Source organism: Manduca sexta, chromosome 25 (assembly GCF_014839805.1).
Source record: "Manduca sexta isolate Smith_Timp_Sample1 chromosome 25, JHU_Msex_v1.0, whole genome shotgun sequence".
NCBI classification, from domain to species: domain Eukaryota; kingdom Metazoa; phylum Arthropoda; class Insecta; order Lepidoptera; family Sphingidae; genus Manduca; species Manduca sexta.
Genome location: NC_051139.1, coordinates 7,091,644 through 7,108,926, shown reverse-complemented (window position 1 = coordinate 7,108,926; position 17,283 = coordinate 7,091,644). Strand labels below are relative to the sequence as shown.

At 35.1% G+C, this 17,283-nt stretch overlaps 1 protein-coding gene across 1 annotated transcript in view; it reads right to left on the bottom strand.

Annotated features, from left to right (window-relative positions):
• LOC115441678 overlaps window positions 1-8,044 on the bottom strand; it is an 86,750-nt gene extending 78,706 nt beyond the window's left edge. Inside the window, exon 1 of the mRNA XM_030166554.2 lies at window positions 7,817-8,044. Within this exon, the coding sequence (XP_030022414.2) occupies window positions 7,817-7,906 (90 nt within the window). The 5' untranslated portion in view covers window positions 7,907-8,044. The remainder of the gene's footprint in view (window positions 1-7,816) is intronic.
• Window positions 8,045-17,283: the final 9,239 nt, after the last annotated feature.

Below are 17,283 nucleotides of genomic sequence, written 5' to 3'. Positions count from 1 at the left end.
TTGTCAAACCATGGAATCGTTTGGAGAGATCCCCGAGCGTGCATTAACACGGCTACTTGCGCATTATTATTAAATAAAGTCGATATCATGACCGCCCCCGGCGTTGAGGATCCTCTCACGTCAACATATTTTCAGAGGTTACAACGACTTGCACGCATTCTTTGGTTTATTTTTCGAGATAAAACTGGGACGTACTTGGATGCGACGGCAGGTTCATACTCTACATTGTTTATACTTTTATACTATTATATAAAGCTGGAGAGTTTGTTTATTTTGTCTAAACGTGCTAATCTCTAGAACTATTGGGCCTATTTAGAATTGTACACTAATATGACGGCTACGTTCTCCCTAATTAATAGACGCAACTTATCAACCAGGCGCAGACAAAACGTAATATATTGAATAATATTTGAATAAAAACGAACAATAGAAGCAAAATAAAATTTGCAGTAACAGCCTACAAGATCACGTATACATACATGACTGTAAAGTAAAATAATATGGGTAATCTTTTTCTAAACACATAATTTATGTACACAGCAAATATTTGTGGCTTAGATTTGAGAACTTTCTAAACTGTTTCGGTAGCTAACAGGAAAAAGATTCTTGTAATATTGTGTACCTACTTTAAAACATAGCGTTTTATGACAAATCTGTGCAGAAATCATTTACTGAAATAAAAGCAACTAAATATCATTGAGCCTGATTCTTGTGCACTGTATTTTTTTTATTGTTTCAGTTGTCGACATAGTCGTTTACTCACAAACAAACTTATAAGAGTATTCTTCTGATATTTTGTGTGTTCTTGGACGTTAGAAGTCACGTAATAGTGGCATAGTAAAATAGGATGCACACTTGGTCGTTTAGTTTATTTTGAGCTATTCGATTGCCTGAGTAAAGTGTGTCACCAACTTCTAGAAGATAATAAATACGACTGTACCGAACCAGTAATTGAGCTGGAAGTAATTTCGAGCAATTACAAAATAATTAAACCATTAATTTTGTCGATCCGTAATTCGACCCTGTAAGGCCTTCGGCTACCGAAATTCCATATTCGTGAGCATATTACTCTGCAATCTTACGTTTTATTTTTCCCAATAACTGTAATAATAACTTTCGTGCAATTTACTTAGAGATAGTACAGACTCATTCACAGTTCAGAGCGATTAAGACGACAAGGTACCCAAAAGTTCCATGAAATCCATACCCGCCGGTTGATAATTTTTCAACGTCATTACTCGAAGCAATTTTTAAAGATATTCTTATAATGATCTTACGTCCGTGAGAAGTTTACGTTGTAACAGGATCGGTGCGCGGTAAAAAAGCACCGCGCGTGTCGTCGGCGGTGCAGCGGCCCAGCAAGTAGCCAGTAATTTATGGTTAGTTTTTGGCTGTGGCCGCGCAATGTGGCTTCTCGGCTTTTCGCGGCACCGCGGCTCCGCGCACGCCCGCAGGCCTCACCCGGTCACAGACCCCGCGTCATTCCGTCAATCTCGACTACTTATCCGTCCGCACCGATCCCTTGTATTAATCATTTTTTTCCCAAAAAACCAAACCGTAATAAAGATAGTATCGCGCGACGCCGGGAGCCGAACGCAGCGAGATCGCTTTCGAAACTTTAGAATTGACAAACAAATATCGCAACAGATACTTATTAAGACATGCATTATTGACTGTAAACTGGTTCATTGTACCGCCAAAATTAATCTCGGAGCTTAGCTGCGTCACAAAGGCCGCGGCGTGCCGGCGCGTACGGTGGCTATTACGGACACCACATTGTAATTACCTTTTTAAATAGTTTTTTCAGACGGTGTCGATATTAAAACGTCAATGTAAATAACTTGTTAGCCGCAATCTCATTTCTGAGCGATTGGATATTACAATAGTGTACGTGATTTGAGAAAGGTAACGGTGTCGCCGCTTTATCCGCAAGATGGAGCCTATTACCGGCGCGCGGCACGGCGAGCGGCGCGAGCGCAGCGCGTGCCGCCACCGCCACCGGCGCCACACCGCACCGCACCCGGACACCGCCAGTAACCGCCGTCAACCGCCAACACACAAACATTTTATGACTCGGAGAAAAAAAATATCTAATCAACACTCTACTGCTGACCAAGAGGGCCGGCTCAAGACCGTCATGTAAAATTAATTTCATGCAATTTATCAACAACGAACACTCAAACGACCTTACAAAGAATTATGGCACTCGACAAACGAAATTATTACATACAATTTTCCGAACAAACCTCCCATGAAACGTAATCAAAGTGTATCGGTGACCGTTTGGTAATAGGCACCAAAAAGAGTACGACGCCGTAATTAGGTTTATATCTAAGTATTGTGTACGAGCCGAAGGCAAATTGAACCACGGAATATTTCACCTGACACGACGTACGTGTCTAATTGCACGGATTATTTATCTACTAAAACCTCTCAGAGTTTTTGTGGGCACGGTGGCACGCGCCCACTTTCTATGTACCCATCTAGAGACGTAATTGTGCTTATAGCCTTTTTTATTTCGGTTTCGAAACGCCTAAGTCATCACCGACAATCACTAACGGTGTACGAAATCGGTTTGCGTCTACAGCTTAAATGGATACCAGTGTCATAACAAACAATATGTCCACAGTGACTTAACAAGATAAAGAAAACGTAAGCGCGTTTAATCATTCTCGACTGGTTATGATATATTTAATATCGCGCTGAGACGGCGCGTCCATTTAATAACGCCATTAGCAAACATGAACTTTTGTTTAACCATATCTAGATAGGTATTGGATTTTGAAACTTAACTGCACTTTCACTCGACCAAACCCTTGATCAAACATTGGATCAAACGATTACGTCGATTACAAGACAAAAAGCGTAACTCGGAAACAATTGTATCTAACAATCTCGATACAGATATTTACCAATCGTTTTTCGTAACAAACGACACGTTGTTCAATATTTTTCAGACATGTATTACAGCTCAAATAGAATCAAATTCAAAAATTCATTTGAAAAATCAATCAGAACCATTATCGCGAGTTCATAATAAGCGATAGCAACAATACGTAGGTAATAGCGAGTTATCGGCACGTACAATAATCCGCGATAATGGATTAGCTCGGCGGACGATTATTTATAAACACCGCTATCGTTATAATCGGTAAAAGTCGAATTCCAGTTACATTTGATCGATTAAAGACACGGTTTAATGAGTGCGCGTTGCGTGGCCGCCGTTCTGTTGATACTTTTATATTTATTTTAATCAAACCTTTTGATATATTTTTTATAAATGTGGGAAATTAACGTGGTTATTAATATATCTGTTTTTTACTGTTACATCCTTATATCCGTTTTATATGTTTTAAATAATGTTTTGAATTATAGTAGAATAAAATAGTTTACTTTTATCCATAAATCGGATTAATAAAAAATATCTTATCCTTGAAAAACTTTATATACTATAATGTTTATTGAACACAGTAAGACGGGAGTAGGAACAACACTTGAAAAACGATTAAGTCATTAGACCCCCAACAAAGGTTATCAACCGTTTTATTTTTAATATGACATAACAAATATGTTATCAGTGATTTTTATACTTCCTCAAAGTTACAGTGACCACACGGTCTCTACAAAAGTAATACATGACGACAACTACAACAGTAGTACACGAAGATAAAGTAGAGAAAAAAGAAATTGCATACCTATTTATAAGATGAGAGATAAAATAAACGTCCAAAAATATTATATATATATAACCTCATTGGCTTGATTGCAGCGAACTGCGAATTCAACTGTCAATTCATGCATTCTAAATTTGAATATTTCAACCCTTTAGTAACTGTATTAAAATTTATGATTAGGTATACTTAGTCTGGCCATAAATACTGTTACACTTAATTATAAAAAAATATTACATTTGAATTTCGAATCTGTCATTTTTATACGATTGTTCATTGTGTTTTCTCATTTTGGCGCCAATACATTGTAAAATATTTTGCGATATTAAAATGGTGTGGGGTGATAAAGAGAACCGAATCGCTGTGATAGCATTACACAAAGTAGGTATGGAGCCAAATGCAATTTTTAAAACTCTCCATACACTTGGTATTAGTAAAATGTTTGTGTACCGGGCTATTAATAGGTACAATGAGACCTCCTCTGTTTGTGACAGAAAAAGATCTGGCCGTCCACGTAGTGTTCGTACGAAAAAGGTGGTCAAAGCAGTAAGGGAAAGAATTCGAAGAAATCCTGTCCGAAAGCAAAAGATTTTATCTCGGGAAATGAAGATAGCACCTAGAACCATGTCGCGTATTTTAAAAGATGACTTAGGACTTGCAGCCTATAAGAGACGCACTGGCCATTTCTTAACTGATAATTTAAAGAAGAATAGGGTGGTAAAATCGAAACAACTACTGAAGCGGTACGCAAAGGGAGGTCACAGAAAAATTTTGTTTACGGATGAGAAAATTTTTACAATTGAGCAACATTTTAACAAACAAAATGACCGTATTTATGCTCAAAGCTCTAAGGAAGCTTCCCAATTAGTCGACAGAGTGCAACGTGGACATTATCCGACTTCAGTGATGGTTTGGTGGGGTGTTAGCTATGAAGGAGTGACTGAGCCATATTTTTGTGAAAAAGGTATCAAAACATCGGCACAAGTGTATCAAGATACCATTCTTGAGAAGGTAGTTAAGCCCCTTAACATCACCATGTTCAATAACCAAGTATGGTCCTTCCAGCAAGACTCGGCGCCGGGTCATAAAGCTCGGTCCACGCAGTCTTGGTTGGAATCGAACGTTTCGGACTTCATCAGAGCTGAAGACTGGCCGTCGTCTAGTCCCGATCTTAATCCGCTGGATTATGATTTGTGGTCAGTTTTAGAGAGTACAGCTTGCTCTAAACGCCATGATAATTTGGAGTCCCTAAAACAATCTATACGATTGGCGGTGAAGAATTTTCCCATGGAAAGAGTGCGTGCTTCTATTGATAACTGGCCTCATCGTTTAAAGGACTGTATTGCAGCCAATGGAGACCACTTCGAATAAGCTTTTTATATTTTTAATTGTTTTATATTTATGTATTAAACTGACACACTGTAAAAGTAATAAATGTTATTTGCAGTTAACAATTTTCTTTTTTCTTTATTACAATATTTATGGCAAGACTAGGTACAATATACTCGCGTCCTATATCGCGAAACGGACATGATTTATTTGAAAGTACACTAGTTCCGTCGCTGCCTCCCCATCAGATACAAGCGTGAGCTTATATTACGTAATACCAGTCGTATACCAACTTAATTATTATCAGATGATACAATTAATTTCGCATAAACTAAACCGCAACGAAACTGGTCCAAATAGTTTGGGTTTTGTACTTCATTACACGTTAACAATCGAATAATACTAGATAATAAGATGTTTGACGATAATAACAGCTAACGATGCGGTCTTGTGTAAAAATCTAATGTTTCCTAGTAATTACGTGACTAAATGATAAACAACATGGCGGATTCATTAGTGTTAGCAATTTCTACATTATCATAATGATATTCAGTTTAGGGATTTAAATAACCGTTCCGGAGATGATCTGTGACCACAATGTATTGATATTTTAGGACATGTCGGTAGCAAATCGCAAATATTAAGTCCACAGTCAAACCAACAGACTTCATAGTACAAAAAAAATATTTTTAAAAGAATAGTGTCAATTATGGCCACGAAATTAATAACACGGTAAAACCACGTAAAACCTTAACAGCAAACTATATCTCACCCTCAACCTTGCCTGCTAAGAGTCCACTTGGAGATGAAAAGTAGAGTTTAATATTCAGAGATAAAGTTGCCTTTTAAAAAAACCTAAATCCGTTATTTCAGAGATTAATCTTTACATCCAAACTTATGAACTATAATAACACTGTTTTATAATATACCTATCTAGGAAGCTCTACGTGTATACTTTCCTGTAAGTAATAATACATCCGGATTTTAACTTACGGACCTGATGTTACCCTAATCGTAGTCTAATTCCAAATTCAAATTCAAACTCTAATCTTGTTTTATTCAAAAATTTAAATTTTATTAATTGTTATCGTTACCATTCGTTTAATTCTAACAAATTGAATGCATAATAAGTACCTACATGATAACTATAGAAAAATATACAATTGTGGATTATTTTGTTAATTCCTTAAATTATTAAAATAACTTAAATCATGCCCTTTCTAAAATATAGTAAGTTGTTTAATCAATAACAGTTTTGTTATTCATTCTTATGTGAAATTGTAATCATTATTGTGTCAGATATGAACAGAAACTGAACTTTGTTATTAGGATGCCACAAAGGTGCTTCTTATAGGTTAAAACGTGTCATATTATCTACTTCGTTAAAGTCTGATGAAACTTATTAACCGATTTCAATGAGTGCCTTAAAATACAACAACGAAGTTGGTATCTCTTTTTAAATTTATTTAGTTGCATATATCAATAATTCGTTAACATTTTAATATCTCATAAAGTCTACGGTTAGTCTTCTGTTACATTAAATATTACAATTACTCATAATAATATCTAGGTATAGATATCTCAGAATGTTACGGAAACAAGCTGAATAGACGTGTGTTACTATTTAATAAGAATAACTAGTGAAAAACCGTTTTTAAAAAAAAAATTAAACGTGTCAAAAAACAAATATTAAAACAAAACAGCTACCGAAATAAAGTAAATTTATAATAAAAAATACTATCAAAATTGACATAATTATATTAAAAAAATCTTATTATTAGAAACTTATCCCTGTTTATATGATTTAAACTAATACAGAAACAAAAATAGGTTTCAGTAAAGATTGTTATAACAAATACAATAATAATCAACATATCCATTAATGAAACTATACTAACTGAACAATAGTTAAAACAATAACGTCATTATATACCGACTTATCCAAAAAATATCTTTAAAACTGAACACTAGATCTGGAAAGTACAATCAATTTTTAAAACCTTTTCTAACCAATTTAGAAACAATAAAATAATAAAAACTGTTTCATACTTTTACGAGTCAATCCCTATAAATATAAAACAGGTAGTACAATAAATACAGTGCATAAAAAATATAATATTCGAAATATGATGTCGGCGCTATGACTTTGCTGAAAAGATCGGCAGGTATCTATTGTTAAAAACGTTTTACGATGCGACTTTATTCTTAATGCAAATCGATATTATCTGGATGACCGCTTATTGTTTAGTCACATCCACTAGGAATACTAATAAAAGTTTGTTTTGTCTCCATACGTCACGTCACGTCTGGGACCCAAACAACAATATGGAGTCACTCTTTTAATATGCAATTTAATTATACAGAAAACACAATTTTTTTAATCCATATTCGGTGTGATTTTTCAACATTGACCACCCTTTTATGTGAATAATATTATATTAAAATAAATATAGTTAATTTTATACACCACGGCCAAAGCCGCGACATATTTTAAACGAGAATATTTTGACCACATCATTATGACATTGTGAAATTATACACCTATACACGGTCTTCACAAAAAAATGATTAAACTGTGATTTATTCGGCAAGGACTTATTCTCAGAAAGAAAGGTGGTAAAGCGCTAACTGGTACTGTGCGGGGCGGTTAATTAATTTTTTGTTAATTTACTTCAAGTTATATATTTGTTTTAACATATAATTGTATATTTTATGTCACGTGTGATAAGCTAACGTAATCAAAAGTTGATAAAGTCTATAGAGCAAAAAATATAAATAACATTATCGCGAAAATATCCGCCAAAAAAATTACTAACCTGCGAAAGATCACTCGGCGCCTCCGACTTGACGGTGTTGGCCGCTGCCCATGCCTCAGCGAACGTCTCCATAGCACTCTGAAAGTCCATCTTGATACAAATCACGACTACATCAACATGCCGAAAATTCACTCAACATGTGCACGGTACGGGAGTGACGGACGAGGAGTCGACAACACGTGCGTTCTGGCCGGCCGGCGGCGCGCTACTGCCGCTCGGGCCCCGCCCAGCGAACCGCCCGCGTCGAGAAAAACCGATACCACCCGAGCCTTCCCGTTTCAGCGCTTTTCTTTTTTAAGCCGCTATTTTAACGAGTTTCTTTTTTTTAGCCAAGCCCGGCCCACGGTGGTGGTTGGGCGTCCTCTGGATTATTTACACTTGTAATTCACAGATTGCTACGGTGCGACGGTTAATTTGTTGTGTTGAGGGTGTTATCTCGATTAGATTGGCCGTTATTGAAATGCGTTCGCGTTCTCGTTTGAATGCGCCGTTTTGTTTTCCTCTGTGCTGAGTTAATCGATGCTGTGATGTCTAATGTCCTACTGATACTACTAATGAACCGAGCGGGTTTGGATTGGATAATAGAGCCGCTGTTTGTTGTCCAATAGCGTAAGAACAGATGAATAGCGGGCGATTCTTTATGCAATCATAGTTTATGTTCTTGTCTAGTGATTAATGGGCTTTTTTTAATACTTGAGAGTATTTAAGCGGCAATAATTTAGCTCTACATTGCTTGTGAATTAAATAAAATACATTCTTTAAGACATGTTTATGGTATTGATCCTTATAAATAATACCATCAATTAAAATAATAAATTAGTGATACACGATAACCAGAATGACGTTAAATTATTCGATAATTATAATAATTTCACAATTTGTAAAAGCCATCAAATTGGCTAATTGCATCATCAGTGCAAAATGGCGGACGGTCCTAGGAAGCATTTTTATTCATTATATAAATCAGACGGGCTCCGCGCTCCACCGGGATGTAGAAAAAATTGTCACGGCTTGCCATAATTTTGTACGTGGCCGTTTAAACATTATTACCTTGCGGAAGGTTAATTTTTCTTAATTTCCGAAGCATTCAAAACGTCTGTATAATTTCGTGAAAATGCCCCGTGGACTAGATTTATCGTTTATTTAAATTAGATTATTTATTTCAAAAGCAATTTACATTGTTTAAATTTTATAAATACTGGATATGGTATCGTGAGTATTCAAGATTTTTAACTATGTAATATGAGAATGTATATATAGCACTTGGTATGCCGTTTAATTCCAAATTAATTATAAATCGCAAGAAAGACAAAGTAATCTGAGTGAAAATAATTAGTAAAATCCTTTCTTTTCCGTTTGACACTAAGCCCTCAGCGTCGGTTACTCCGACCTGCATAGAATTAAACTTTGAAGTCTTCCGAGCTTCCATTTTTCCTAACTTTGATCTGAGGCTTCGTTCAAGCTCTTTTATTTTTCTTATCTCGTTCCTTGTTATATTTTGACGTCAATGTGTCTATGAGTAAGTATTATTATTTAAAATTACCGCCTTATTTCCACGTCGTTTCTGTGCATCCCCTAGAAATAACGTTATAAAATACAAAGATTAGCTCCAATAATATCTCTAATGAAATCAAACCACAAATCTTTTAAAAAGTGTGTTCTATTTTCAAATAACTTCACGAATCGTTCCAGTGACGTAAAAGTCGAGACATGTAACATTAAAAAGGAATAAACATTTTTCCTTATCAGATAATCTGTACATAATGGCATACAAGAAGCACCGTTAAATACGAAGGCTGTTGAATGGAACACAATATCGGAATAAAGTAGGGCAATGTAGGTAGCGTTTGGAGGATGTTTTGTATCGACCGGTGTTCTTTGTGCCTTCAGTGGATAAAACAATGGTGCCGAGTTTAAATACCGCTGCTAAGCACCGTCCCGCAAATTGTTATAGATCTGATTTATTATTACGTTAATTGTAATCGAAATAAGCTGATTAACATTTTTAAGATGTTGAATTTGTTTGTGAGGATAACCTTAATACGATTTAGTAAGATGGCGGCTTTATTGTTGTCGGTAAGTTTAATGTTCTTTTGTTTTAAATTGTTCTAATTTTAATTTTCTTTCGGTATAAATCTAATCCAATCCGCAGGACCCTTATTCTCTATCCCGCACGTTATTTTGACAGTGTGTAACAAGCACGTAACACAACACATCATGTTTAGGACTATAGAAATTTGGCTTACAGAATACCATTCCACGCACATTTCTCGAAGATAACATGACACGGCCGCGTTACGCGTTAACACTGTCATACAGAATAAGGGCCCAGTTATATTGGAGGATATTTCTTCAATAGCTTTTTTTTTAACCTACCAATGTCACACATTCCGATGTCTCGAAATGCCATTCAAATTGTAAACGCACACACCACATATCTATCTGTACAAACGACAATAACCCGTACTCAATCAACACATGTGTCGAAGTGTTTTATCTTTTTAGCAGGTTCTAGTTTCCAGTTACAACGTGCCACCTTATTTGAACACATCGATAATTTATAAATACCGAAAATTTACATCTATTGTTTAGGCAATAAGGTTTGTAGTTATTATTCTAGGGAAGCGAGATAAGTTTGTCGTTTAGAAGTCTTATGCCTACAGATTTGATATTAGACGTATAGGGTTTGGTGTTTACGGCTAATAGATCTGATGTTTTATGTTTGACCTTAAATGGTCCTTCTTGAATTCGTGTGTTAAAAATAACATGAAATTTCCAAAGTTGTTGTATCTGACGTATAGATGACAAAAAGTATAGATAATATTGTTAAGGTTCCGCGCACACGGTGATAATATTAATCGCACGATTTCATTATCATGTGTACAGTGGAACATTAAAATTAATGTCCTTAGATTTATGTATTTCTTGTGTTGCAATTTCAGTAACAAATGCGTCGCTGGCATTCTAGCAATTTAATGAATTACTATAATATAAATGTGTTATTTCATTACATTTCTTCAATAGGTTTTAGTTAATAGTAGCATGTGTTTACATTTATCGTAGTAAAGATTCGTTTTTTCCTACCACAACTACTATTTAATGAAACCCATCTCATGTTCATGACACAATTTAAATTTATTATTTAGATAATAACTTAAGTTAAGATATCTTTATGTTTTTTTTTTTGTTGCATTGAATGACGAGACGACAATTATACAGGGTCATTTTGACATTGCGTTAATAAATGAAAGCACATACTCGTCTTTACCTTTGCTAACATTATGTGAAAAATCCATGAATGTTCGCATCAAATATCTCGGTTTGACTTTTCTGATTTTTATGTCATTTTGTAGTTTAGTGTGAATATGTCGTATACGTGAGTGTATTTCTGAGTGAAAGTGTGATGTTGCTGCTGCGACAAATTCTCTTAGAATAGTAGGAGTGTATATATATAGTATCCCTCTCAGTAGTAGAGGAGGCCCGTGCTCAGCAGTGGGCAAGTATATAATACAGTGCTTATATTATTATTATATTATAGTAGGAGTGGCATTAGGGTGTAAAATTATAATAACTTCTTATTAATATTTATTTGAAACAAACCATTAATTTAATCCGTAAGAATTAAGAGAAACAATTTAAAACAAATATCAAACAAACATGTTTATCTGTTATCAAAGTCACCCTAATCTCAGTGGCGTGATATTGACTGTATGACGTTCAATTAAATCTCGTATGTTTAATGGAACGATTTTATGACATTTATTGTTGGCACATCGCACTGAATCTGTCAGATAAAATTAGATAATATTTATTTTATGATTACACGCGTGGGGTATACCACACCTTAGTTTTAACCCCTAAAATTACATTTGCCCAAGCATTTCATACTTACGTAAGAGTAAATTTTTGCTAAGATTCCTATTTAGAAAACTTTTTAACTTCTTCACGGTAATTTGGTTGAGAGTGGAATTATTTTAACTATATTGAAGCTGGATTACTGCTCTTTAATATAATTCGGCTTAAGCAGTAATATTTTTAAGTACAATCGATGACGTTAGGTCTGTAATAGGAAGAATTTCTCATGACATTGAAGGCTTGAAAATGATCGATGTTAATCACTAGAATACAGTATTTTACTCGAAAATTTTACTACAAAAAAAGGCTCTGAAATATAGTAATGAATCTTTGTCATAAACTATTGAACACCTTATGTTATTTGTCTTATAAGTATAAACTTTGCGAAAGAGAACCAAATACAACATATTATAGCTAAGTACTTACTAATATGCATAAATGCAGTCTGCAATCGTTCTAATAAAAAATATATTAAACAGAAATTACGAAAGGGAAGTCGGCAAGAATCAAATATGGATACTTTGCCACTTATATATAGATATGTATGTTAATATTGGGGAGAATAGGTTAACATTTTGAATAGTTACTATTCCAAGTATTGTCTTGTTTCCGAATATGTTTATCTTGCCAGGTTACACTTAAAAAGCAATAGTCATATCAAATAATATGAAATTAACTATCAATATTTTATCATACATAATATTAAAATATGACCTTCATGACACAAACATCTCCTTTACTGATTAGAAGACTACGGATAAAACCGAACAAATAACCCAGTTGGCATCGCATGGCATAACTAAATATCCTGTATTGTCAAAATTACTTAAACTTTACAAAATAGTAAGATTAAAACCAAACAAATTAAATACTACTATACTATACAATCATCTATAAAAATTATTTGTCAATTCCAAAACCCGACTTACTTAATAAATCATTAGTATAATGATTTCTTATGTTTACGCGAATGTTAGACATTGAAATTAAACTAATTTTCGGATTCTATCGCGGTTTTTTGTATTTTATTTTTCTCCCGACGTTTCGAAGACTTTGCAGCCTTCATGGTCACAGGGGAGGATTTTAAAATGAGAAAAATAAAATACAAAAAACCACGATAAAATCCGAAAATTAGTTCAATTTCAAAATCATTAGGATATTTATGTACTGTGGTGGTAAAGGTCTCTGCAAACCTTACATATGGTTAAATATTATTAGCTATTGGTAACACACGATAAGTGCTTTTCCATGGTGTAAGGAGTGTTTAAAAGAAGTTTGTATGCGCAAGTACTTGGCACTTTCCACCGCTTCAGATATTTATAGTGGAACGAAACGTTATAATTCGTAAACTAACAAGTTTCAGAACAAAGCGTCGGCTACAGCGGATGTCGGTACGGACAGAAAAAAAATCACTTCCCAAAATAATAAAATGACCTTAGTCGCCTACATAATAGAACTTAAAACATAGTCCTTTACTAATTCTTACTACTGTTTAATTGGAGGTCTTTAAGATTTGGGCTCACTAGGAATAGTCTCTTTACGAGGTCAAACATCTTGAGAAATCCTATTACTAAGAATCGACGTTTTCAAGCCTAAAAGTCAATACAAAAACAATAGAATTGAACCCATATCCTCACATTTAACAGCCCACGTATAAGTCAATAACTTGTTAACAATGATTATAATAAAGACGTTGAAATAGGCCAGACGTATTATCACTTATGATTAGTTTTAAGCTATATTTATCTTATTCGTTATAGTCTATTGTATATTTTAAATATTAGATTTACTAACTAAAAAGTAAACTGTACTAGCAAAATAGACTACCGCATAATATAATTCCTAGTAAACTCCAACTCAATTAACTAAATTCAAATTTACAATACAGCTTGTTAAAGAACACGGATTCATTCACGTTTCTTATACATTCACACATCGAGCGTGGGAAAGATACGTTTCAGGTAATAAAACAACTTTAAATATATGACGTCATTCTTCACAGCGGTAACAATTATGTTCCAGTGTAAATTTATAGTTACTATATCCCTCAAAACATGCAATATAATAACCTTGAGACACTTACCTAAAGCCCGAAGAAACTTCCTCAGCACATAAGCTTAAGAGTTTGCGCAGAACCTTACATAAGATAGAACATATCCTAATCCGCCTATATCCGAGATACCAATGGCGTTCGCTAGGCGTGAACGTTCCCCAATCGTCCCCCAAGGTTTACATTGATCCGTTATCCGTAGATTAGGCGCTCTCTGTCTGGGGCGGGGTTCGGCCACGCCCACCGGTCGATGCGGCCCACAGCTCACTCCGCTCATTGTCCCGTTATCTATCCGAGACGGTGCACGCTCATCCGCTTGTCATAGATAAGCGGTAAGGCAGGTGACGTCACGCTATTGTCCGTGCTTTCGGCTGGTTGTAGCTTTGGTTCGACCTATTTGTGGTTGATAAGGATAATTCGGTTTATCTATTAAAATTGTTTATTTAATTTGATTCGTTTTATAAGTTTTTAGATGTGATAATAGAACTTATTATGCTATCAATTTATAGCCACGTGTACGTTATGAAGGGAAATATAAATATATGGCAATTTTACACACACATTTTATCCTCAAAGGGGTAGGCAGAGGCGCAACTAGTGCGGCCACGTTTCGCCATGCGTATTCCGTCCCATGATGTGATAGGGAGCGAGCCTATCAATGTATTTTTGTTAAATAAAATATATCAATATAATACAAGTCTAAAAGCAATCTCTGTGATAATTTAATTCAATTACGAGTAAATTTAGCTGTATACAAAGTGGGTTACTCGACATTACCCTCTTGGTATTGTATAAAGCTTTGTGCCAACAATTTCATTATGCTTGGAAATCACAATAGTTTAAAACTCATTCAAACGGTTCATAGGTAAACACCGTCTCGAATTTTCCTCATACCATCTCTATCAAAACGCATTATTGTCGTTCCATCGACCGCTGCATACACACTGACCACAAAATTCCAATTTCACACTCGTCAATGAAATTTAAATAATTTCTAGACACGATTATTTGTTAAATTACACTGAATTCCGAAGATGGAAACTGGCTGACGACTTTATTAGGCGCCTGCGGAAAACAATCACGCATTTATTATGAGACACAAATGTTACGCGATTATGAACTCTATAACTGCTCTACAAACGTACAATGTAGCCTGTGACCTTGAAAATGTGAACGCAAATGTATGAGCATCTATTAGTAATAATACAAATATTTGTACTGGGTTTGCATTGGAAAACATCAAGTAATTGGCAAAGTTAAATGCCAGTGACATTTCTCAAAGAAATGAGTAAGTGGAAGATGACCATTACAACCCGGATGACAACTACCTAGTGCGATGATAGGTTTATTATATTCAATATGCAATAAGTATGCATTTCCTTTACAACTTGTTTACATGATTATTGCATGAGGTGACATCCAAAAGCGTTTTAATACCATTAAGCGTCGAGACGAATAAGTCACTCAACTGATGTTAAAAACAACTCCCTATGGGCAGACATCTAGTAGTATCGTACTGGCTTGTAAATACTGGTGTTCTTGGTTTGATTCCCAACCCGGTAATAAAAAAAATCATACCTTTTTTTCTTTCTCATCATTACATTCATGTTCTCTAATTATAATGTTAATCGCTTCGATATCACATGAGCTTAAATTAATTTAATTATATTTCCTTCTTCCTCTCTCGTCCACATTACATCACTCCCCATTCAACTTAACAAAGCAAAATAATTAAATACAAAAATAGCGTTACATAAAACCAACTGGCGCTTTAAATCTTAATTTATACGGCTAGGTGCGCGGCTAATGGGCGGTGGGTGGAATCCTCCCACCTACCTGAGAATTTATCACGTCGACTAGATTAAACTTAGCAACATGTAAATTACTTGAAGGACGTTCAATGGGTCGATCATCGATTTGTGACGAGATCGTATGAATTAGATATTTCTCCCGACTATGTCTGTGTAAAAGGGCTTTTTGGGAAATAATAATAATAATATCAGCCCTGTACTATATACTTGCCCACTGCTGAGCACGAGCCTCCTCTACTACTGAGGGATTAGGCGTTAGTCCACCACGCTGACTTAATGCGGGTTGGTAGACTTCACACACCTTCGAAATTCCTATAGAGAACTTCTCAGATGTGCAGGTTACCTCACGATGTTTTCCTTCTCCGTTATAGCAAACGATAAATTCACAAAGAATACACACATGATTTTAGAAAAGTCAGAGGTGTGTGCCCTTGGGATTTGAACCTGCGGACATTCGTCTTGGCAGTCCGTTCCACGCCCAACCAGGTTTCGCCTTTTTGGGAAAGGAAAAGTTTAACATTTTGCTTCTTAAAATTTACTTTTGGTATGAAAAGAGGCCTGTATGAGAATCGAGAATATGGACTGTTTCTTTGCAAAGATTCGTCATAGTCATAGTCAATATCCACGGATGACCATTACAATTATAATCTTAATCTAGAATTGAGGAATTTTTAAGAGAAGAAAGGATAAATTGTATTATTTTTATCAATGTGCCTGCATAATTGTGTCGACTGTCGAGAGGTAATCATCTATCGTCAGTCGACATTCTATTGGACTCTATTCTACTTACCATCGGATGCAGTGGCGTCAATTTGTCGTGAGGTGTAAAAAAAACTTTAAAACTGTTTACGAATAAAATTGCCATGTCTGTCAAAATATTTTACTTAGATATAGATGTCATTATTAACCCAATTAAAAACTAAACTAAATAGCAATTAAGATGCGGCGGCCGACGCTACAACTCTACGCTTAACTTCAAATAATCGCATAATCATCAATAATCCTTAAGTCACACAAAAAGTCATACAAAAAAATGGATTTCTATCTCAGTTTTACAATACAAAACGGAATCCATCAACATATCCGTTCGTACAATATTCGAACAAATCAACATAACAATAAAGTTCAAATTTCCACAACAAAATATCGCCCAAGTTATTGCAACCCGCTGCGAATAAAAGTAAAATGTTATGTGAAAAAATAAACAGATTTTGGGATTATAATTAATGAAATGTCACACAAGTTTTGACTTTCTTACCTGGCCCAAGTCCTGATCCGTGCACAAGTGTGTGAAATACAATTTTTATTAGCTCATAAAATATATTATCTGTGTAACAGAGTCACGTCTGAACGTAAAAAACCAATACGGGACCCATTGTGTTGCTCCTTATTTGTTGATAAGGCAATTTGTTTGGATTCTGTCTGTCACTGTATCTTTGATGAAACTGTATTTGAATACGTTCAGTAGAGATCCGGCACTATACTGGAATTAAGTGTTAAATTACACCTAAAAGGCTGGCAACGCGTCTGTATATCTCCTGGTATTGGAGATGTTCATGGCCGGCGGTGATCACCATCAGGTGAAGTGTAAGCTCGTTTGCACCTATACCATAAAATATAAACCTCATAAATATGTTTTATTGTGGTATGTTTATTACGTAATGATTTATGTTTACGCGATTTGTTAGACGTCGATATTAAAATACTTTTCGAATTTTATTGTGGTTGTCACGGGTCCGCCCCGTGACCAT